The following is a 25,993-nucleotide window of genomic DNA, read 5'->3' on the forward strand; positions in this document are numbered from 1 at the left end:
CTGCAAAAAGACAAAATACTTGCATTTAGTAATAAGTATTGAAAAAAATATCCATTATCCAAAAATCAAATAAAAGAAGCAACCATTACTCACTCCATGTTCCAGTAAATGATGCCATCTGGAGCAGGAATTCCGGCCCGATTGGTATGCTGGTATTCAGAACCCCAATTTCTTTTAAAAGTGCTCAATCTTAAGCCAGTGATCTCAGCTGAGCACAGAAAGCAGTGTCCAGTACATTGAACAGTAGCAAATTAAAAAGTTTAAATAAAAAAACTAAGTATGAATTTCAAATCAGCAATGCTTGCAAAACCAACATTTATAGTCAACAAAGTCAAAGCCATCATGACTCACAAGAAAGATTGCGATGAGAAGCTGAAAGGATGCCAATGAAAATTAGAAACACCGACAACAAAACGGGCACTAAGAATGCTGGAGCAACTCTGTTGATTATTTTTACCCCACCAAACACAACAAGGCATAGAACAACAGTGACAAGAACTCCATAGACTTGAAGATCATGTAAATTCGGACTGCTTAAAACCTCAATCTGTGGACTAGGTCCTGATGGGGATAGAGCATCTATCATTGTTGCACTGTCTGTAAATCAGATACCAAAATGTCAGAAACCTTGCAAGATTTTACTTTAAAACGAAGGCTGTCCATTTTATAGACTCTCATGTTTCAGTAGAAATGAAAAATCTGAGGGCAGATAATAGGTGAACATGTCAAAAAAACAGTCTTTCAACAGGATTTGCTGCTTGATGTACATTTTAGTCTCATCTATACAATTTAGTCATTTGAAGGAATTGATATAATTTCTTTCGTTATTTCTTGAAAGCTCGAGTTAGTGCAAAAAACGTTGACAACGATATTATTGTAGAGTGAAATTTACATATGGAAGAAAATACATCATTATCCACCGGAAAAGCATTTATACAAGAAGCATTCTAAGACTTGCAATAAAGGAAACTTTTTCAAAGAGCAAAGCTATAGATTTTGATTTTCCCCACCTGTGGTAAAACAAAGAAAGAGGCATCACGAAAAGTGAATATACTCAAAAAACCAATATATCCTAAAGCATACCTAGGAAATACATTATATAAAAAACCATGATAGCTCCAACAAATAAAAGAACAATGATCAGATATCTTTCAAAAATAGATATTATAAAAATGTGCACCATTGTTCTCAGCAATATATGCAGTGATCCAGATTTAGAAGATAAAGAGCATTTCAAAAAAATGGAGAAACTCAGAACTACCTTAAGTTACAATTTGTTCCCAAAAAATAGAAAACATAAGAAAGGTGGACAGTCACAAATTTTCTATTAAAACAAAACGTAATTAGAGATTAATTAATTGACATAGCAAAGATGATTAGATTATTTATAGTAACCAAAATAGAAAAAACATTATTTCCGATATATCTCTTGATACCTATGTCGAAGTGTCATTTAAAGAAGTGACTGTCAACGAGCAATCTACTGACCTTTTGACCGAAATCATATAAAAGTGACATAAGTAATAATTAGGAATAAGTGGAATCGGCTCTACATGCATCCTTGTGTTGAATTCAGTCACCCATATAATGGTTGTCCTTTGTGGCTTCTATTACAAGTTACCTGAAATCGTGAACAAGTATGTCTTCCAAAAGCGATATGAGCTTCAGAAATGCCAGACGAATGAGATTCAGGAAGCAGATATGAGGATGAATATGATTCACTTGGCCAAAAAGCCAAACCCAAAAGGGTTATTTTACTCTCATCCATTGAGAATTACATTATATGGATTTCACATGAAAAGATGAACTGATGCAGCCGCAGATCCTCTGCCGCATATGAGTGCGCAGTTATGCCTAAGCTGCTGCAAATGCCAACAGAGAAGCTCATGTTCCTCTATGGTGTCCTCGCTTTAGATCTCTGACACACAAAGGAGGAGGTAGGCCCTAGCCCCTACCACACCCAGCTAATTTGATTTTTCCAATTTTATAACAATTTGCACATATTTATAGATTTATTTGATTTTTATACCACTCTCATGTGGCAGTTTGTAACAGAGATGGTAAATTTAGTTACTGATTTTTGTGAAATGACTGAAACTTTGCTTTTCCCAGATTTCCAATATTTTTCTCTTTCGACATTCTACATGTTAAATCAACAGTTTAATGAATTATATATATATATATATATGGAGAGAGAGAGAGAGAGAGAGAGAGAATATGTACATCAATATTCATACATAAGGATTCACTGAATCACCAGTGACCAGACTGATAATCCACATTTGCGGAAAAAAATAAAATAAAAATAAAAAATATTTACACCTATAAATCAGGCAATAGAATCAAAACTACAATAAAAACCGACACCCTCACCAGTCAAGGTCTTTATACATGTGATATCCAATGGTCCCATGTATATGGTGTAGTTATGAGTGGTACTGGAGGTGACCATGAAAATGGCCCTGCTCCAATTGAGAAGCACCTTCAGCCAAATCAAGATTGGAGAAAGTCACCAAGTTAGGATCCATAGGATCCACATTCTAAATCTAAGAAGGCCTTAATTGATATTCTTTTTTCTTTAAAGTTCAGAAGATAAGATTGGATAATATGTAGATGAGACCTTCAAACTTCCTCAAATATAAAGCAATGTGTCCTGTAATTTCGTTTTGTTGCTAAAGAGATAGCCATTTGTAAAAGCACATGGATGCCTACAGCTACTCCACACCTGCACTATGAACGGTCAATCACTATACAGTAAACCATGTATATGAAGTAGTTATAAGTGGCACTGGAGTTGACCATGAGAAAGACCCTACTCCAATTGAGAAGAGCCTTCAGCCAAACAAGATTGAAGAAAGTCACCAAGATAGGATACATGGAATCCACATTCTAAATCTAAGAAGGCCCTAACTGATATTCTTTTTTCTTTAAATTTTAGGAGGAAAACATGCCCATGAAAATTCTATAAATCAAGAAAAACAAAGGCTATGTGAAGTTAATATCAAATTCCTTTTCTCAACTAGTCTCCTATGAATGGGACAAGGTTGTCATTTATTCCTTCTACCATTAGACTCATGGCCACCAATTCTAGTTCCCTGAATTTCACTTTGTCAGCATCACTGGAATCATCTATAGGCTTCTTTACTTTTCCTTTGACCAAGTATAGTACCTTGTTCTTTTCAAGGATGAGGTCAATCCTCTTCTTCCAAGACCTGTAGTTTGAGGCTCCTTCAAGTTTGTTCTCTTGCTTGATTGTGTTAGACATCTTCCTTGAATATAGTAGACTCTTTCCCTGAGATAATCCTTTTGAATGGTTCCTTGATCAAGTGCTTGAGACTGCCTTTTTCCTCTTTCTTCACCAAACATCTGAAACCATGTTAGAAAATCGGAAAGGCAGAAGGATTTTCTTATTCTTGATAATTACTTGTGAGGTTCTTGATTTGTTATTACGATTCTTTATATCTTCTTTCTTTTAGTTCATCAAGCAATTACCAAAGCAATAGCACATAAAACAATGGACACCAGATGTAGGCACTATGCCAGGGCAAAAAACCCCCTCGAGGGGAAAACCCGGTCAAGAAAATTCTTCCTTTCAATAGCATTCTTTGAGACTCTTCACCCTAGACAAAGACCAGACCTTCCCTCCACACCAAGTCAATCTCCCAGATCTTCGACCTCCTTTCCAGCAACTTCGACAAGGAAGTAACTTCCAGCATCAGGCAGCTTCCGACATCAGTGAAACTTGGAAGAATTTGATCTCCCAATCTAGGGCACGAAACAGAGAGAGAGAGAGGCACCAAAATTTCGTTTTTCTTCTTCTCCTTAGACTCCACCCAACTCGCACTTCCTTTGGCTTCCCGGCTCTGTACTTCACACTTCCCAGCGTCCTTAGAGATATCGAACTTCTTGTGTGAGTGTGTGCTCCCAATGAATTTGACTTGTTTGTATTTATAGGCTACATCTGAGGTTGAATTGATGTCATTAGGCCGAATTGATCTCTTCTAGGCCAACTTCATGTGGAGGATACATAAATTATATTTGACTAAATACTTAACCTTTTTACATTATTCAAAAGCCCAAGAAGGGTCTCTTTAAAAGTACAATGACTCTATTGACTCAGAATAAATCCTAGAAGTCCTCAATGGGTCTTTGACCTAAATCATGTTGACCCAAGCATGAAACCCATGCTTTAATAAGTCACAATAATAATAATAATAATTCTTTTCTTTTTCCTTTGACAAGTACATTACAAAATGACTCAAATACATTTAATGAAGACCGAACCTAGTTACCTTTTCCAACATTGTGCCATACGAAGAAGTCTCGTAAAATATAGACTCCTTGATAAAGAAAAGAAATTCATGACATCGAAGGAAGGAGTTCTATAAGTAGTTGCTTGTCACATGATCTCCAGTTGATGAAAGTCCCTGGACTTGAGGGAGCTTGGTCAAGTGCCTATTTAAGAGGGAGCTTGAGGGAGCTTGGGTACATTCCTTCAGTGGAATGGGTACATTCCTTCAGTGGAATGGGTATGTCCTCCCTAACTTGAGAGGGATAGATAGACACATCATTCTCGTCTTCACTTGGGAAGACAAAATGGAAGATTGGGTAAACCTTTGGCATATGATGCTCTTTAAGGATGAGTTAGGGCATCCAAGACAAGAGTAGTCGTAGAGGATCGATATTCTTTGAGGACTAGGAATCCAAGATAAGAATATATTTGGTGGAACACACTCTGAGAACTCGGGTGGAGTATGTTCAGAGAGAGACAATGATGAGAGTGTCTATACATCATTGGTCTCGCCAGCATTGTGCTCTAATCTTGTGGAGAGATAGAGTTTTTAGGCAAGGCCTTGCTATGGGACAATGCTGGTTGATATGATGCTAAACAGATGAGTTACCAATCTGACTCTTCTTATGAGAATTCTTTAGATTGAGAATGACCAAGTGCTATTATGAATACCTCCCTAGTTAAGAGGGAGTGTCAAAAAGTGTAACTAGGTTCGGTCTTCATAATCACACGTGTAATTGTGATTTTACATATTTAATATAAAGAAGAAAAATAAAATTTATTTTTGTAATGATTGTCTCATGAGTTTCATGAGCAAGGAATTTTATTTTTAGTCATCGCTCCCATTGTGAGCCCTTAGGATTGGCCATAAAGTCAAATTGAATCAATGTCATGTATGAAGGACCCTTCTTAGGCATGTTACATTTGTATATGAGTCAATGAAAGAGTCAAAGATTCTCCAAGACCAAGCTCAAGCACCTCTAGCAAGTCGGCCTCAAGATGGAAAGATGAACCTACACCAAATGATATTTCAGCCTAGGACTCCTTCAAGACGACTTGTATACATGAGCAAACCACTATAAATAGGCAGCTTGGCCTCCATTTGAGCAAAAGGAATTTGGTCAAGGTCTGAAGCAAGAAGAAGTGCGAGAAACACACAAAAGAAGCCTCCATCCAAGCGAAGATGAAAGGGACTAGAAGCCGACTTATTCTGGATCTCTTTTTAGGGCTATTTTTTGTCACATGTGCGAAGGGATCTAGGGTTTTGATCTGCTGCAGATAGGACGAATTGCAGTCACACCAAAGTATTTAAGATTGGTGTCAATAAGGTCTACTTGGAAGGTCGAGTTCACTAAGAAGGCAAGGAAGGTATAGCAAAGGCATAGAAGGATAAATCTCTCCATGATCTCCTCCCTCATGTAACCTAGGGTTTCTGAAGGGAAGGCCGAAAAGTTGCAGAAATTGCAAGTGAGCCGAATTGCAGTAAGGAAGGATGAGGTTGCAGTGAAAGTGTTGCTAAGGTCGAAGTTGAAGACTAGAGAGAAGTTGCAAGGATAAAGGTGACTTGGTCTTGGAGGAATCTTGGTCAAGGGTCTAGGTCATGGTCTTGGTATTCGTCAATTGAAGTCTCTATAAGAAGAAGAATTCGTTTGGGTTTTCCTCTCAAGTTTGAGAGGTTTTGGCCCTTGCTGATCACCTACATTTTGTGTCTCTCGTCTCTTTATTGTTTATGCATCGGTAGCTATTTGATGAAGAAGAACACTATAATAATCTAAGCAATGAAAAGATCCTAATCTAAAGAAATTAGAAGCATTCACAAGCAGTTATCATTTGAAGAGAAATCACCTAATGGTTATGCCCTAGATTTCTCAACAACTCCCACTACCAAACTGACTTTTCCTCCCAGCCTATTTGTGAGTCAATTTATCCGTTCCCAGATCCAGAAGACTTCGTATTTGAGGTCCTCTAGCCCAATGCCCAAAACCCCAAGAACAATTGTTGAATACTCTATATTTCTCTCCAAAGTCTCTGCTTCTCCCACAATTAAGAAAATAAAACCCTTCTTTGTGCTCTTTGTCCTCCTTCCCCCCCTGGTATGCATCCTCTATTCTCCCTATATTCCAAAGATCATCGCCTCTCAACCCTCACCACTTAGACAATGAGGCACGGTTTCTTGCCTTTTGTCAGTTACGTGGCTCCTCACAATGTCTAAAGAGAAGGTCATATTCTTATGCATTAACACTCATCACTTAATATCTCGATCAAGGGACCACTAACAAAGTTAAAATAACTTTCCTTTTATTAAAACAATATTTAATATTTTTTAAATGTTATGAAACCAGCTCACAAAAAGATAGAAAAGATAGATCAACGCCTTAGAAATAAGCCTCTTCGAGGGGGAAACCTCCTTTACATTACACAAATGAACAATTCTTGGATGATACAAATGACAAGACCTCCTTTCTATATATAGGAGTCTAAGGGGTCATAATATAATCAGAGCCAACATAACAATAATAATGTAAGGGCAAAATAATAACTAAGTGGGCTTCTGTGGGGCACAATAATAACAATATGGGGACTACATGAGCACAACAATATAATAAGGGCGTTGTACTAATAACAATAAGGGGTTACACTAGTAGTATAGGGACCTAACATGTCACTCTCCTTCAAAAAGTGTTGTCCTCAACGCTTTAGTAGTTCTTGATACTTCTGTATAAATTTTGGAGCTTGCAAAAACCCTAACTTCCTCAGATCATATCTCCGAAAATATAGCGAGACAAGATCTGAAATTCAGACCCGAGATTTAAAACGATTTCTTATCAAATGGGTTTTTCTTTAGCTTCTGAGAATTCGTAGCAAAAATACCACGATGACCTGTTTTAGATGAAATTCTGGAGCTTGCAAAAACCCTAGAATCCAAAGCTCTGATACCAAATGTTATGAAACCAGCTCACAAGAAGATAGAAAAGATAGATCAACGCCTTAGAAATAAGCCTCTTCGAGGGGGCAACCTCCTTTACATTACACAAATGAACAATTCTTTGATAATACAAATGACAAGACCTCCTTTCTATATATAGGAGTCTAAGGGGTCATAATATAATCAAAGTCGACATAACAATAATAATGTAAGGGCACAATAATAACAATAGTGGGCTTCTATGGGGCACAATAATAACAATATGGGGACTACATGGGAACAACAATATAATAGGGGGTTGTACTAATAACAATAAAAAGTTACACTAGTAGTATAGGGACCTAACAAATTATACCTTTTTAAAGTTTAATAATTAATTCAAAACTTATATGGTTAATTCCCTTATAGTTCATTTTTATAGTTAGTTCCTTCCCCTTTTAAAGTTTAATAATTTAATTTAGAACTTTATAGATTTATATAGTTAGTTCCTTTCATTTCATATACAAATATACAATATATAATTTATTTTAGTTAATAAATCCCTTGTATTTATATACTTTTTGAATAATGTACTAGTTATATATATTATGATGGTGATATACATAACTGTCAGTTACGTGGCTCCTCACAATGTCTAAAGAGAAGGTCATATTCTTATGCATTGACACTCATCACTTAATATCTCGATCAAGTGACCACTAACAAAGTTAAGTAACTTTCCTTTTATTAAACAATATTTAATATTTTATTAAATTATACTTTTTTAAAGTTTAATAATTAATTCAAAACTTATATGGTTAATTCCTTTATAGGTCATTTTTATAGTTAGTTCCTTCCCCTTTTAAAGTTTAATAGTTTAATTTAGAACTTTGTAGATTTATATAGTTAGTTACTTTCATTTCATATACAATATACAATATATAATTTATTTTAGTTAATAAATCCCTTGTATTTATATATTTTTGAATAATGTACTAGTTATATATATTATGATGGTGATATACATAACATGTACTCCACAACATATACTCATTAGATTCTAGTACATTAGTATTTACTTAACACTTCGATAATTAATTCATTACCTTATACTTGAACATTTTCCATAATTAGTTAGTATTCATACTAGTGTAGTATATGAGATACATGCATATGTAGCTATCATATGCATGATAATATTTCTATGTTCCTTATAACTCGAGGTGGGTCATTACACACACCCCTCCTTCAGAAAATTGTCCCGAAGTTAAGGTTTATATAGTATATTAGTCATTATTTTAGCAATTAGTGTAATCATATAAGGTTTATGTCCCGTGATTGAATACTTATTTAATGTGAAGACATTTTAAAAGCTTTGTTTTGAACATTTATAAGCTTATAATTTTAATAGACAAGCTCTATCCAGCCAGGCTTTCAAGCTATTCTAGAATCATTCTATCTTTCCTAATCTCTTCCACACACATCCTATCCATCCTCTACTGGAATATGCCATGACGTCAGTTATGCTGATCTAACCATTCATAAACCTCAAGGGTGACAAAGTCTACTATTTCGACCTAATTTCCAGTAGGCATTCGGCAGTCATCATCACATGTCTAGGGGAGCGTGACTCGACAGTGCTCCCATGACTCCAGGTTTTGGAAGATAAATGGTGAACAACACCTCCACCCCTCCTAGTAAAACTAGGGTCAACGCCCTATCGTGGAATCTTATTGAGCCTCAACTATTCTTGGGGTCTTGTTATCACAAAGTCGGTTTGGTAACGATATTATCTGCAATGTAACACTTGTCCACACATTATAACATATGCATTCAAAACTATTTGTATTCAGAACAATGTTACTTGGGAGCGGGAGCGAAAGCGGGGAGCGGGAACGAAAACGGGTGCGGGAGCGACATTTTCAGAAGCTCCCGGTTTGGGAATGAATCCCGGAGCGATTTTAAAATATATATATATATATATATATTGATACATATATGTCAACAAAAACATGTAGAATGATGAATTAGATATAAAAAACATAGATTGATCATTGAACCATATCACATCAATCATCTAGAAGTTATAATCTTCATCAACCACGTCCACAAGTTAGTAACATACATATTACAACTGCAACATATTGAGTCTCATGAATCATGATTCATCAAATTCAATCTTAAAGTTTCAACTTCAAGCTTTCAAAACTGAAAATTCAATATATAACATTTATCATCATTGATCACCAAAGTTGTACTTGTAAGCTAAGTTTAACCATTACAAGAAATAATATCTTAGATATTTCTAAGTTCTAACTATTAACATGAAATGAAATGTTATAAAATGAATTATGAATAATGAAATGAAATGAAACAACTTTAGTCTTTCACGAAGCATCATATTCATAATTCACAATCATTACCAATGAGTTATAATTGCCAACTTCAAACTTCAAACTTTCATTGTCACAGTCATATATTGTTTACAAAAAATATCATTATGATATGAAAGAGTCAAGAGTCAAGAGTCAAGGACTCAAGACTCAACAGTTATGAAAACTAATAGAAACTAGAAAAGACAAGTAAACTATAAATCTACATGTGGCCCTTGCCACGAGAGTCTCCTGTATGAGCAGGTCGTGGTGGTCTTCTAGGAGTCTCCCGCACAAACCGACGACCAAAACTAGAAGGCACATGCCCTCCACGTGAGGGTGTAGATGGAGGTGGCGACAGCAAAGGAACAAGACTCAGAACTCGAGCACTGCTACTGGATGGTGGAGGTGGCATGGCTGCTGCAGCTACTTCATCTTCATCCCTTATAAGTTCCTCCTCCAGTTCTTCAAGATGTATAGTGCCATCCTCCAAATTGTCCTCCTCTGGGTGGTTGTCCCAAATTTTATATGTTGCATCCTCATAAGCCCAATCACAGTAATGACTCAACAACCTCAAGTTGTAGTGCACATAAACCAAGCTTTCTGCCTGGTTTTCATTGAGTCTGTTTCTTTTCACATTATGTATGAAGTTGTAGGTGCTCCAACACATCTCTGCAGAAGAAGTATTTACAACCTGTGATAGAACTTTTTTTGCCAATTTTGGCAAAAGTCCCTGGCCGCCATATGATTCCCACCATGTGAGAGAATCAAATCTGTCTCTGTATTCCATTGCATGGAAGGTACCAAACAAACCAGTGCCACTGAAGTATCTGCCTATTTCAAGGCGCACATCTACACATTCCTCCCTATCAGGTATCAACTTTTCTAATGCATCCAAATATCCTCTAGTTACTTCTTCATCTAAATGGGGTTTGGTCCTAACCCCACCCCCTGGTGCAGGTTGGCCCAACCAAGATGTAGAGTAGTATTTTGGCGTAAGGATATACGCCAAGAAATGTAGTGGAAGATTAAGTTTATTCCACCGTACACACACAATCGTGAATCAGTTTGTACAATTCGGGATCATTGTTATGAACAATATCTTTTATTTGCCCCAAAATGTTATCCATCTGCTCATACACCTCGCCAATCACTGGTTTATCTATATCTGCAAACTGAATCATGTGATAAATGGGCTTGGTGAAATCCAATACTTGCCTCACACTTGACCAAAACATACCATCAAGAGCGGCCTCCTCCACCAGTTCAAAACCTCGCCTGTCAGCTGCATTTGTAGCCCTTTCCTTTAATACCTGCCAGTGTGGACTTGATACCATGCTAGCCAATGACTCTCTTACCTTCAAAAGGCGCCTGAAGGTGAGGTAATAGCTATCAAATCTAGTCCTCGCAATCTTCAACAACTCCAATCTTGAGTGACTGCGGAAAAGGCCATGGGTATTGCTATGATTTGTAATAAATTTTATCATTTGTTTGCCTTTCTTGTACAAATCACCAATCCATTTGTATTGTTCATTTTTGTTCTTAACAACATCATGCATCAAAAGGTTCAATGTGTGAACCAAACACCCAGACCAAAATATGTTGGGGTATTTATCCTCAATAATTGCTCCCGCTGCCTTACAATTAGGAGCATTATCAGTGATGACTTGGATGACATTGTATGGCCCAATACGGTCAATTGTTTCAAGTAATGCTTCTGCAATGTTGATGCCGGTCTTGAACTTCTCTGAGTAATCATATGCATTTAGAAAGATGGCACCACTAACAGACACAGCAAGAACACTTATCAATGGCTTGCCTTTTACATTTGTCCATCCATCAGATACAATGGACACCCCATGGTCAGTCCAAGAACTTGTCATTCTATTCAAAGAATGTGATATTTTTGCTTTTTCATGATCAAGTCCAACGGTTCTTGCCTTGTCATACCCAGGGCTCTTGTATCCTTTAGGGGCATCATTTATGGCAGAAACCATTTCGTGCCAATAAGGTGAGCGAAAAACATTGAATGGTATCCCACATGCATAGAGAAACCCGTAAACTTTTGAATCCACATCATTCCTACACCCCTCATCAAGGAAACCTGATATGGTTCTACGCCTTAAAGCTGGTGACCCTATGCCTCCATATCCACTGCCTTGGAAGGATGTTGAAAGAGTTCTTTGTGCTTGTGATTGTGAGCTTGGTTCAAAGGAACCCCTTATTTTTTAGATTTGTATTGGGCTTCCTCCTCTTCCCTTATGTATTTGGCTCTATCTGCTGCTGACACAGCGGCACAAGTTTTAATTCCTATTTGTTTATCTCCATCCCATGGCCTTTTCCCGCACAGGTGTTTTCTGGCACGGGTGTATGAACCTGTGTAATTATTGTTGCAATGGGGGCAATGAAATTTAGTGGTTCCACCCCCTTTCCCTGCTTCAGGCCTATTAACATATTTCCACAATGGGGTTTGGTCTTGTTTAGTTTTTTGAGAATCATGTTCACCCTCCTCCAGCTCCTCCTCACCGGGGTTTTCATCAAATCCACTTTGTCCCCCTTCTTCATCCCCCTCTTCATTTTGACCCCTCCTTTTCCTACTCTCCAGCACCATAATAACCAGAAAAGGGACCAAGAAGAAGAAAATGCCAAGAAATATAACCAGGTCCATGATGTTTGAAATTTGTAGTTTTGAATCTGCAAAATTTAATGGGAATGGGAATGAGAAAATTAAAAATGTATTTAGTTTTACTATTTACTATTTATTAATTTTATTTATTTAGATTCATCATTCATCATTCTAGAAATAAGTTATAACTTTACTAACCTACTAAATTACTAAGTTACTAACCTCCTTGCAGGTTTGCTCCTTGCTCCTCGGCGCTCGCTCCTCCTCGCTCCTTTGCACAATCTCCTTGACTCTCCTCCAACTCTGTCAAGTCACAATAACATAAAAATGCCCTCCAAGCCCTTATATAACCAAAATAAAATTTAAAACAATTTTTTTTCACGTCCGGAAATTTTTTTCCACAACTTTCGCTCCCGGCAGCAGCGCACGTCGCTCCAGAAGCAAAAAATAAAGCCCGGGAGCGATCGGGAGCGATCACCCCGAGCTTTAATCGCTCCCGGGCTTTATTTTTCGCTCCCGAGCGACGGGAGCGACACTCCCGAAGTCGCTCCCTGTTTTGGCAGGGAGCGTAAATTTTTTTATCAGGAGCGCGCTCCCGAGCCGGCTGCTCCCACCCGGAGCGCGGATTGGGAGCGGGTTCGGGGGGGCCGCTCCCGCCCGGAGCGCAGATTGGGAGCGGGTTCGGGGGGGGCCGCTCCCCCACAACACTGATTCAGAATGACAATTTATATGCATTCCCAATATGTTGCTATCAACAATATTGATCTTTGAGTTCATATAACATATTTGGGTATGTTTAGGCAATGCATCTAAAATAAACTTATCTCATCTTCACACTCCAAGACCTCAAAGCTCAATAATAGGTTAAATCATATGGCTAGGACCTATTTAACAATGAAAACTAAAAAACACCCTAATTAGTAAGAACACGGTAACTGATTGTCTTATACAGCACCACATAAATTCCAAGTTGTTGCAGTCAAAAGACTCTTTTTGTGTCACATTGTCATTAAGTAATTACATATTTAGCAATATTGTTGTTTGGATTGCAAGCTTTAACTTTTGAAATGCCTTGAATCCGCCAATAATCTGTTCAGCCTATAACCAAATATTTATAATCCAGCTAGTCCTTGTTAATTAATAAACTGATTTGTTCAATCCCCCCTTTTCCAATATTGATAGTTGGATTATTCACAATCTCCAACATGTAGCTTCCACCCTTAAATAAACCATTCTTTATACCACTCCGCATGCAAACTAAACAACTCCATTGTGCCCATTTTACTAAGGTACATTTCTAGATCACAATTTGTAAAACAATTAATTCATTAGCAAAATTACTACTGAACAGCAGAATCATAATCATATTTGCAATAACAGGATTTTTCAAATTGTGACAGAAAGGATCATAAAAATGAAAGACGAAGATAAAAATATTAATTAAGTTAATATCAATTATGTTTACCCTTCACATACCTTTGAATAGTCGAGCTCCAGGAATTGCATCCAAAAATGTCTCAACTGCTCCAAGAATATACCTAAGAAACAGTATTTTCACATGAATTAATTATTGTGTACTCCGCATATAAATGTAAGTGCACAAACAGCTTAACATGCCAATTTCTTGCAAAATAACCGTGTTCCTAACTTTCTATATCGCACTGGTTGAAAGAAGAAAAGAAAATTCACAGATCCTCAAATTGAACAAATTGAATGGAGAATCTTGCATGAAACCAATTTGCAATAGGGAAAAGTTACATATGGAAAGAAAGCCTTAACACATTCTAAGAATTAGACGTATAATACCTTAAAAATTTTCTAGGTAACATTACAACATAACATGAGTCAAAAACAATATTCCTTTCACAATTTAGCAGAAATGTAAAAATGCTCATGATAATCTCTTTAAAGCATGTGTTGCATTGGGCATCACTCTCGCTACATGAATATCTTTGCTTCAAGAATACCCCTAGTGGTCTGAAGCATGTAATTGACTATGCTTTATATATATATATATATATATATATATATATATATATATAATGAACATAATTAATGTAATTAATTATGAACATAATTAATGTAATTAATTAATAAACCTAGTTATTATAAAGAGTGCCTAGCAGGGTAAGTATTGCAGACATCATTAAAGTGCCAGAATACTTTCCTAGATTTCTAGACAATCATGTAAAATAAAATCTTTCTTCCAAAGTCAGTAAAGAAGCACTGAAAGAGGTGATTTCCTCGTTCCAGAAAGACTAGAGCCCCAGGACCGAAGGTTAGACCATGAGCTTTTTCAGGCTGCCAATGACTTGGAAAATAATCTCTTGGCTGTGATTGAATAATCAAGCTCCTCAGGTAAGTTGCTACGCACTCTCAACTCCACCTTTATAGCACTTGTACCTAAGAAGGATAATCCTGACACTTTGGTATGATTATAGACCAATATCTCTGTGCAATGCAATATGTAAGATCATCTCTAAAGATATTGCTAGCAGACTCAAACCTGTCCTATCTGAAGCATTTTCCCCTGAACAATTTGGTATCTTTACTAGTAGACAAATCTACATTGCTGCAGGAATTTCACAAGAGGGCCTGCACTCCATCAAGGTAAAGTTTTTGGCGACAATGGTTATCAAGCTGGATCTACCCAAGGCCTTTAACAAAGTGGATTGGTTATACTTGAGGTTAACATGTAATGTCCCTCCCTAATTGTTCTCCCAAGGAGAGGAAAAACAATTTTGGCAATTTTGTTATTTTTGGCTTAATGCATTTTTGGTGGAAGAACTAAGGAGAAAAGGGGGTCGATATGCCTTTAGTGGATTGTGGGGGCCACTCACCCACCAGAAATATGCACCCCTTGGAGGCAGCTCGATTTTCCTAAGTTGGGGGTTGAAATATTTGATGGGACCCACATGGGGCCCAAGGGAGCAAGCATAAATAGAAGGAGAGGAGCAGCATTTGGGGCCTTTTGTTGACTTGAGAATTCATTGTTGCTTTGGCTGTTCAGCTAAGCTACAATGTGTTGTTTAGCACAAGAGCTTCCCAAGGAGTGAAGCTCACCCCTTTCTTCAGCGGACCTCAAGTGCCACCCTATGAGGGCCTTTCCTTGCAGTTGGAGACAAAGAGTGACCACCATCAGAGAATTATGCTACCTTGGCTCAGCTAGGATGCAGTGGGAGTAGCAAGGACGCAGTGGGAGAGACTGTGTGTTTGTGTGGAGCAGTAGAGTTGGGATTTGGGAGTGAAGTGGTTGTTGGAGGCATTCTTATAAGGTTTTCATCTCAGAGGAGCGATATTACAGTAGGAGGAAGAGCCAATCACCCAGGTCGAGTTTCTGGTGCAAGGGACTGTGTCATCTTCACCCAGGACTGTGTAGTCACTAGAGGGGGTTGTTTGGTGGGAGTTTTACCCGAAGGATTGAGGAGTTGGGTTGTGGGGAATTTGTTGGGAGGCTGATTTGGGAGGTTTCTTGATATTTTGGGAGTAGGATACAGCAGTTCCAGCTACAAGTGTCGATTCCCAGTGTTGGAGGAGGGCCAAGCTCTAGGAGGCCGAAATTGGAGGGTCAAAACCAGGGAAAACCCTTTCTGGGTTTTTCTGGGTTTTTGGCAAGGAGTACACTCCTAAATTTATAGAAATTTCTGGGTTTCTTTGAGGGGGAAAATCAGAGCTTGAAGTCAGCCAGCAGTGCAGATTTGGAGGGATGAGACAGTTTCTAGGAGAAACACTTCTACAGCAGTTGGGCTCTTTTGTATTGATCACCTGAGGCTTGTAGCTTGCCTTGGGCAAGCCCAGGTGCACCTCATCCATCTTCTATTGTACTCCAACATATTTTATTAATGAAAATGAGCCAGTTGGGTGTTTGATGAGAAATTTATGTCTATGCGTTGATTGTTGAGTACATTTTGTTTCTGAAATTTATTCCATGTCTTTGTTATCACTGCAAATTTTCCATTAGGAATATTACATAACACTTATCCACACAGGCACAGGTTTTTGTTTTCCTTTTGTTAATTCAATCAAAGATTATAATTTTTTCTTCATTTTCTCTGTCATTATAAATGGTTCACCCTCCCCCTTCCTTAAGCCAACAAGGGGTATGAGGCAAGGTTGTCCCCTTTCCCTTTTATTATTTAAGTTAGTTCCCAAAGGCTTCAGCAAGATACTAGGCTCTCTAAATAGCTCTGAAAGGATCAAGGGAGTGTTAGTTGTGTTGGAAATGTAACTAGGTTTGGTCTTCATATTTATCTTTGTACTTGTATCAATTTGTATTTAATGTAAAAGAAGAAGAAAGAAATTTATATTATTATTATTTCTTTAGTCAAGCATGTTCTTCATGCTTTATTATTTGTTGAGTCAAAAATTAGAAATTGAGTCAAACTCCATTTGGACTCTTTGTAAAAACAAATAAAGAATTTTTTTCTTAAGTCAAAGAGAGTCAAATAGTCCTCCACGTGGCCAACTCCGCCCTCCAGATGGTCAGGTCAATGTACTGAACAGATTTGACCCTTCACAGTGACGAATAACTATATATTGGGTTAAATCCGCCATTGAAAAAGACAAGAAGTTCGTTGAGTGTTCCCTGTGGAAAGAAGTACGAATTTCAGTGGCAAGCTCATGGAAGTCAGTGTTCCACGGGGACGCGTCTCCTTGAGTCAAGTGTGCGCACCCCTCGGACCACATGTACCCAGGACGGGGCGACGTCTGGGGAAACGTTGCCCCATGCACCACTTTTGGGGAGTCTCTGGGAGACGCAAGAGGGTGTGCTTCCCTAGTGTGGCGGACGCATCCCTTTTGGAGGGGGGACGCGTCCCCCCTCAAATTTGTCTAATAACAATTAATATAAAAAAATAAAAATAAAAATAAAAAATACACATTTAAAAATTAAAATAAAATAAAATAAAACAAATGTTAGAAAGTAAAAAATAAAAGTCAAAACTTACCTAGAGGTTCATTTTACTTCATTTCTCTTCCGCGCCATCGAGTTGCAACCTCATTTCTCTTCTGCGCCATCGAGTTGCAACCTCATTTCTCTTGTCGTCGTTGTCGACCTCAGCTCGAGCTCTCTTGCAAACTTGTTGTCGTTGACCTTGAGCTCTCTCGCTACCCTCGAGCTCTCTTGCAAACTTGTTGCCGTCTATGTTCTGCCCTCGAGTTCTCTTGTTGTCATCCGACGGTCAACCTCTCCCACCCTCTGCTTTCTTCACTTGTCGACCTCTCTTCTGCCCTCTACTCATGTTGTCGTTGACCTCTCCTTTGCCTTCTGCTCATGTTATCGTCGACCTCTTCTTGTCGTCATCCATCCTTTGAAGTTTGCAGCGGCCATCTCATGGAAAAATCCCTCCATCAACAAGAATACTTCACAAATTTGCAATGGTCTTCTAGTGTTTGCAATAACCATTTTTGTAGCGGTCTGTCCAGCATTTGCATGGGTTCTAGTTTATTGATCATCATTTGTAGTTGGTTTTCCATGCATTTGCAAGCAATTGCAGCGACATCCTTCTATGTGTGTTTAGGTAAGTTGTTGCATAAATCTTTTTAATTTTAATTTTTTATTTTTTTTATGTTCTACAAATCTAGTGTGGCATTAAAAAAAATTAATTTTGTAAATCATTGAAAATTAATTTTAAAATGTAGATTTTTCATTTCAAATTCAGATTATCAGTCTATCAAAAGTTATTCAGAACAATTAAAATTTAAAAATTTAAAACCCTTCCTGCAAGGGATTAAAAAAAAATTTATGCAAAAAAAAATTAAAACACAACAAGCTGCAAGTGCAAAATGATTGATAACAACAGCCACAGTGCCACTGACAGAGATAGTGAATATGATCCTCAAACAGAAAGTCCACTTGGAACTGCAACCCCATCAACAATGAATGAAACCCATGGTAGTAGTGTAGCTAGTGCTACTCTCAATCCAACCCCATCAAAGGCATTGGCACAACCAGTGAAGGTGGGATCGAATGAATACACCTTTGCACATGGCAGCATATGCACTCAACCCAAAATGGTATGTGGCAAGGGCTGGTAGAATTCTTCCCATTGAAAATCCAGAGGTCAAAAATGGACTTTGAGCTGCCATTACAAAGATGTATAGTTCAAAAGAAGGGAGAACAATTAAGAGACAGTGGATGCAATTTGCAAGTCTCAATGGTTCCTTCAACAAGCCTGATGCAAGGGAAGATCGCAATGATTTAGGCCAGGATGACCCCATTGGTTAGTGGACCATGCATGTGGATGATGCTCCAGAGATTCAATAGCTTCTTATTCGCTTATTGTCTAAGATTGCTAGTTCCTCTGCAGTAGAGAGGAATTGGTCCGGTTACCCACAATCTTGTGAGTGATATCCCTAGGAGAAAAATTTGTCCAAAATGGTCCTCAACTGGCAACCATCAACTAGCCCATTATGTTGATTCTCCGCCACCTGAGCCAGCCATGTGGTCACTCACCCATCTGTCATGATCGTATGTTTAAAGGTGGGCCTCTTGAACCTAAATGTATGCCTTGTTATTTGGTAATTGAGTATTGTAGTTTACTTATCATGGAAACTTCTAGGCATGGATTAATGGGGGGATTCGGCGGAATGAGTGGGCTAGGTCTGTGCTCTTGCCCCCTAGACCTCTTTCTTCGATCCTAGTCTCATGGGATCTCCTTTACTGACCTTTGGGTTTTAGGGTGGTACTACATGAGAAACCTTGATTGTGGTTGCGTGGTCCCGCTCCCTCGTCCACATACATCACTCCCCTTCATTATAACCCCATTCATCATTTTCCCCACCAAGGTCCACATACCCCCACTAGGTCCACATAGGGTTAGCCTCCCCTTCCCCTTGCCTACACCTTGGGTCGGACCGGAAACCATGCCTCGGAGGTTGATGCAGCTAAAAAGAAAAATAAAAGCATAATTAGCCACATTCAACAGGAAAATGTACCACAAAATGCAAAAGATGGTCAGGACAAACACATTTAGCACATGGGAAAAAGCAATGTTGCACTAATCGTTATCGGGATATTATCGGCGCGGGGAAAAAATCGGAAAAAAATCGTAAAAATCAAGAAAAAATCGGTAAACAATAGGGAAAAAATCATAACATACAAAAATATTCATTTTTTTGCAATTTTCTTAATATCTAAAGCATCTACAACATCAAATAAATACATTGACACATAAATATGATAAACGAACTAATATATAAGATGTTTAATATCATTTCTAGTGCCACATCACACATAACAGTGAATCATGTCCTGAATAGTAAGTCCTCACTCATGACTCCCAACTCAGCCTCAAAATATCAACAAGAAATATAATAATGTATCTCATACCATGAGTCATAATGTCATATACAATGAAATGAACCAAATAACTAAAGTCTAATACTACTGATTTCCTTTGCCGCTGTAGATGTAGATGTCGATGGAGTTGGCAGCAGACTCTGTTGTGCTCTAGGAGTTGAAGAACTAGGAGCTACAGGAGGTAGACCACGTCCTCTACTGGTGACAGGGGTAGCTTGGGTCACCTCCTCCTCATTAAACAAACAAATAAACAAAAAATTCCACGATTTTTTCATAAAAATCGACTTAAAAAAAACCCGATTTTGTTGCTCGATTTTATCTTCTTCTTTTTTTAAATCGCAATAAAACGATTTTATCGCGATTTTTTGGCGATTAGTGCAACACTAGGAAAAAGCCAATGCATGAGCTCTACCCCATTCCCATTGCCATCACCCTAGTTTTTATAGGCCCTAGATAAGCCTCCTTTATCATTCAGGGACCCATGATTGTCCCAACCCCTGGTGGCCAATGAACCACCCTACCTTAAAAGGGGATATCCATTGTTATACCTTACACATCATGCTCTTATCCCCTAAGCCTCGAGCAGTTAATCAAAGAAAAATTATATAAGGCAAAAGGCATATGAAGAAGGGTGGAAAAATCAAGTTCAAGGTAACTCATGTACCACGATTGCTCCCTCCTATACATTATATACCCAAGTGTGGGCTTCCCTTCATTAGCTACCCTTGTGCCCCGACATGTGGCCCAAGATTGCCCCTTTTCATCCCCTATTTCGTTCATCACTTTATCACATGCCACCACCATTTGAAGGATGTACCTTGGACATATCATCCCCTTTAAAGGTAGAAACCACCTAATAGGGTACTTGGTTAACCCCCCTTGGAGCTTGGAGACATTAGCACATGCCAAAGCCCACTATGGAAGGGCATGCCATTATGAAGTACCCACCTGTTGTCCATGGTTTGTAAGCTCTTTAACTCGATTTCTTTAAATGACTTGTTGTACTGGAAGGCAAGGGGACGCATTGGATCTTATGCAAGATTGCAGATGGTCTCCATTTTGGGTTTGGTTTTTCTATACAGGGTCCTAACCCTCCAGAGGGCTACATTGGCACATGTAGGGTGTGTGTAAAGAGCCATGGGCCTCCACAGCAGTAGACAGCATTCCATGGATCCCCAGAGACATTCACAAATTGCTCGAGATTCACCTATTGGACGAGGAAGATGCACCTGGTTCACCATGCCCAATCAGCCCCACAGTTGTACCATGCACTTGGCAAATGACCCATGACCTGTATGATGATGTGGCATCACTTACCCTCTCAGTCTCGACCCTCCATGCAGAAGTGGTATCAATATTGTCCAATGAAATGGCTTCCACATCACGAGTTTTATGAAGTTGTATCACCTACAATTGAAGATTGTAGGAGACGTAGACCATGGCATTGAGGCGTTGGGACTCCAATCTATATTAGGATAATAGATTGTAAATTAGTACTTAGAAAATTTAAATATTAAAAATAATCAAATGAATTCAAAAATTCTATTTGAACTTTTTTTCCTGATGCGCTTTTTGTGTGTATTTTGTCAAATACACTCCAGTTGCACTCACACCTAGAGGAACTCAATGTTTGGTTGAGCAGTCGACTTGCAAGATTTTGGAGATGGGGTACTCTGCCAACATATCTTGTCCACCAAGCATCTACAAGTTAAAAGAAAAATGAGAAACATAAAAAAAAGTCAAAACATTGAAATTCTAAACTTTAAACAAACTGAAGCTTACCTGGCATTTTGGTTGTCCTATTCTTAGTAGCCATGGTAAAACCAAATGTGCCACCTGCCATCCTATATATCTCCATTTCTTTAGAAATATTTTCATGTTCTTGCCCAGATGCCACCATCCTCTGAACACAAGTGAAGAATCCATCCATCACCTTGGCATCAAATCTGAAACCACAGGGGTAAGAAAATGTGGGGTTGAGGTAGATACCTGTAGCATGAATGGCGCAAAGGAGGGTATTGTTCCATCACTCATCAATCACTCTCCATATGACCTATTGTTTCTTTAACCCTTCGTCTCCCTTATCTTCATAATAAGAACGAATGGCTTCTTTGGCCCTATCCATGGCCTCATACAAGTAGCCCATTGCGGGCTTGTAGCCTAGTGCAGGTGGCAAGGAAAATTCACAGAGCCCAGTAGAAATTCTAGCATGCAATTATTTCAGTGAAGAAGATTAGTGTTTTTGCTAAGCAGTTTCTCTTGTCTGGGCACAGAGGATTTTGCAATAGTTGCTAGAGCAAAATCAGTGTCCAGTGGAAGAGGAATAGCACACAAATTTGTCTTCACTAAATTCTCCATTATAACCATGGATCGATTTAATATTGAAGGGGCTTCAGAGTTGTCTTCCAAATTGGAGGACGAAGTTGCTTGCTTATCAGGTTCAGCTTCACAAGGTGTCAGGTATATAGAGAGTGGAGCGTCAGCTCACATGACAAGGGTTAGAGAATATTTCTCTAGCTATGATAAGGAGTAGATGGATTTCCATATTACAATGGGAAACAGAATGAAGTGTACTCCAGTGGGAAGAGGTGTACATAGAACAGCCAAAGGGCTTCGAGACTCATGAGAGGCACACTCATGTGTGCAGACTGAAGAAAGCTCTATACGGGCTCAAGCAGGCTCCCAAGGCATGGTATGGTCGGATTGACAGCTACTTGCAGTAGATGGGATTCATCAAGAGTGACGTAGATCCCAACCTTTACTATTTGATGGTAGAGGATGAGCCACTCATCCTAGTATTATATGTGGATGATCTCTTCCTGACAGGGTCATCATGGCTCATAGAGGATTGCAAGAGGAACTTGGCAGCATAGTTTGATACGAAGGATTTGGTGTTGATGCACTATTTCCTAGGATTGGAAGTGTGGCAGAAGGATGATATGCTAGATCTTCCTTGGGCAAGGAAGATATGCTACAGATATTCTGAAGAGATTCAGAATACAAGATTGTAGACCCAAGTCTACGCCCGTGATCACCAACTGGAAGAAAATAAATGCATCAGATGACAAGGATGTTGACCCCACTTTATATAGATAGCTTATCGGTTTTCTCACGTATCTGGTCAACACTAGGTCAGATATTTGCTTCGCGGTCAATACCCTCGGCCAGTTCAAGGTGGAACCTAAGAGGGTACATTGGACAACAGTGAGGCATATTTTGAGGTATGTGTGTGGCACAATCGAGTATGGGTTGCGATATACCAGAGGAAATGACGTCAGACTATGTGGGTTCACAGATGCAGATTGGGCAGACAATTCAGCGGACAGGAAAAGACCCTCTGGGTATTGCTTCAGCGTTGGATCAGGGATAGTTTCTTGGTGCAGTAGGAAGCAAAAGTTAGTAGCACTAAGCTCTGCAAATGCAAAGTATATGGCAGCAAGCAAAGCTACGTGCAAAGCTATATGGCTTCAGACATTGTTGGTAAGCTTGTTCGGGAAGAGGATGGAGGCAACTAGTGTCTACTGCGATAATCAGAGTTCCATCAAGCTCTCTCAAAATCTAGTGTTTCATGACAAGTCGAAACACATAGATATTCGGTGTCATTTCATCAGAGATGTGTACAGCATGGAGCGGTCCGGCTATAGTATGTTCCCACAGATGAGCAGGTTGCAGACATACTCATGAAAGCTCTAGGGAGAGCTAAGTTCATCCACTTCAAAGAACAGATGGGTATGGTGAAGAACCCATTTCAGTAGCAGGGACAGAGTATTTAGGATGCTTCTCAGTTGCAGTAGTTGCAATTGGAGCGGCAACAGATGAGAGGCAGTTGCAATGGGGATGCAGAGTTGGCAACAGTATAGCAGTGTCAGCAGCAGCATCAGAGTTGCACAGTGATTGGTGGGCAATGGCAAGCAGTCACAGTGGCTAGACATCAACAGCGTCACAGAGGGTGATACAGAGACATGGTGTTGTAGTAGTTGTGCAGCACTAGAACATCATCCTCGCTAAGAGGGAGTGTTATTTTTTGTAGCATCGGGGTTGTTCTAGTCTCAAAACCTTATGGAGAGGCTAAAACACAAGAGTTCTTCATAACCCAGAAATCGTTTCTGGAAATTCCACCTAGAAGTGTCTCAAATAGATTATTACCCTATAAAGGTGAGAATCATCTAACTCACACAGATCGACTAGAAAATAATCTTGGCCCTTGATTAAGTTTTAATCTTGGTCGTTGGAGGTCCAACAGAAGATTATAAGAAGAAGTCGATTGGTAGATGGAGTACATACTAGTGCAAATACTCAGTGATCTGGGCAGTTCGATTATCAGGTGCAGGTGATTTAGCAAAAGAAATCGAGCCAGTGGATCGAGTATCAAGTGGCAAAGAGGCAGCAGAGTATATTTCCAAAGGAGTTTCCAGTTCCAGAATAGTCAACTGAGAGAAGGATGAGTTTTCCTCAATGAACTGCGAAAGCCCTGCGCAAAGGGTTTCTAGGGAGAGTTCAATTCAACGAGAGGAGTCGGTTCAATTGTTGAAGGCCAGGATATACTCCAGGGGGCCAAGCGAGTCACTTTCCAAGGCAGAGATAGGCAGAGTTGCAGGATTCAGTGAATTCTGAAGGAAGAGCAGATAGAGCCTGCATAACCATTGCGCAGAGGCTCACGTAGGGGAAAGTCGTACAGCCCAATTTGGCAAGATTTCAAAGCAGGATTAGTCATGGTGTTGAGGTTTTTGCCTCACATATATTTTGCTGATATTTCTCTCAGGAGGAATTGCCAGTTTGGCGACATATTATTGTACTCATAAATTTTGTTGTTGCATGATAATAAAAACCCTCACTACTGCACCAATTTTCCCACTTTGGGTTTTTCCGATTTCCCGCTTTGAATTTTTTCGAGGACATTTGTCCAAAAATAACTGTCAATTTTTATGTATACACACTAGCATATTTCTCAAAATTTAATTTGGTGAAAATTGCAGTAGAGAATTATTCGTTGTTTGTATGGGAAAATAAACTATTAATTAATTTACAGTTAGAAGAATAATTTCCAGTTGTTGCAATAGAACTGAAATTTTTTCACACATACTACCATGTTGCTTTGTCAAATCGAAGCAACAAACGGTAGGAAAAGTTCAAAAGTGCTTGTGTTTCTCCTCAACCTCCCCCTCTAGGAGACCACCCAATGTTATCAATGTTGATTTGGAGGTTTTGGTTTGTTCATCAAGCCACACATTCCCAAAGCATTAGAGAGATGAACTCTGGATAAGTTTAGAGAATAGCACCTCTCGCCAGTCAAACCACCTCCCAAATACAAAGGAGCAAACACAAATCTGTGAAAATTTCTAAACAGAAATTCAATTATTGCAGCAACTGATTTATTTTACCTACTTATTTTCCAATAAGTTATTTACGAAATCCCTTCAGTAAATATTAAAATAAATTCTACTATAGGTATCACACCATTATACAGAAACAAATACATGCACAAGAATCAAACACATCAACACAGTTATTTTTGGACAATTGTCCCCAAAAAACCCAATGCGGGAAAACCGGTGCAGCAGAGGAGGATTTTATTAATCTTCAGCAAAAATCGCTTTTACAGAAAGATTTTACATAGACAATGGGAGGAAACACCTGAAACTTTTCTCCAATACCTTTTGACAACCTGGAGGACTTCCTTTCCCTACTACGTCAGCCCTGTGTCATCCTTCCTGGCTCTGCGGTGCTCTGTCCTTCACTGTGTCATCCACTACATCTCTATGATCTACGTCTCCCTCTGCGTTGTCTCTCACAGTCCCTGTGTCTCCTCTCTTGAGCTTTTTGATTGCTGCTAATCACCCCCTCTTCCTCCACCCTGCAACTCTCCCTCTAAAATCGATTTTCCCTGCTATCTGAAAAAACGATTTTCCTTGGGATACTGAGTATCTATTGGTGTATCTCCAAATGACCCTCAAGTCTTCTCTTATACTTTTCATGTTGATGAATTAGCGGCCAAGATTAAGTCCCTAATCAACGGCTAAGATTAAAATAGACTTGATCCATGTCTCTTAGAAGCTTCTCATCCTTATCTTTATTAATACCCATTAATATTTTTATTTTCCCAAGTTTAGACTTAGGAACCCATTAAAAATATTAATTATTTTAATAACTCCTCATCCGGATGGAATTTCCCAAAACGATTCTGGGTCTTGGAAATCTCATGTGCTTTAGCGACTCCACCAATTTTCATGGCTAGAGCACATCCGATGCTACTCCAAATCAACACTCCCTCTTAGCGATGAATGTGCTCTACTAATGCTCCACCACTGAACATCACATTGATCATCCAGCACCGGTCCTTGTGTTGATGCTAGGCCTACTGCCCTACATCCACTCCACTGTTGCCCATGGCTCTGCCACTGCTACATCTGTACTGCAGCTCCCTCTACATCTGTGTTGCTGCTGGTCCTTCCTCCCAAAACTGCAATTCTCTCTCAAATTCTGCATCATGCTGCCCATA

The 25,993-nt window shown here is 38.9% G+C and overlaps 1 protein-coding gene across 4 annotated transcripts in view; it reads right to left on the reverse strand.

The window, feature by feature from the left end:
- The window catches only part of LOC149193118 (cation-chloride cotransporter 1-like), a 291,136-nt gene that overhangs the window by 97,277 nt on the left and 167,866 nt on the right, over window positions 1–25,993 (reverse strand). For 3 of the 4 annotated variants that reach the window (XR_016254409.1, XM_089404785.1, XM_089404787.1), the window contains exons 6-8: window positions 13,671–13,732; window positions 352–597; window positions 94–208 (exon numbers count right to left, since the gene is read on the reverse strand). Coding sequence is in view for 3 of the 4 variants with exons in the window: in XM_089404785.1 (XP_089260911.1) it covers window positions 94–208; window positions 352–597; window positions 13,671–13,732 (423 nt within the window). In the remaining variant the exon portion in view is untranslated. The remainder of the gene's footprint in view (window positions 1–93; window positions 209–351; window positions 598–13,670; window positions 13,733–25,993) is intronic. The other variant, XM_089404786.1, reaches the window with a different exon arrangement.

The sequence above is a fragment of the Pinus tabuliformis genome, chromosome 2_2, assembly GCF_031772625.1.
Source record: "Pinus tabuliformis cultivar Carrire ecotype Pingquan chromosome 2_2, CPIR1, whole genome shotgun sequence".
In the NCBI taxonomy this organism is placed as follows: domain Eukaryota; kingdom Viridiplantae; phylum Streptophyta; class Pinopsida; order Pinales; family Pinaceae; genus Pinus; species Pinus tabuliformis.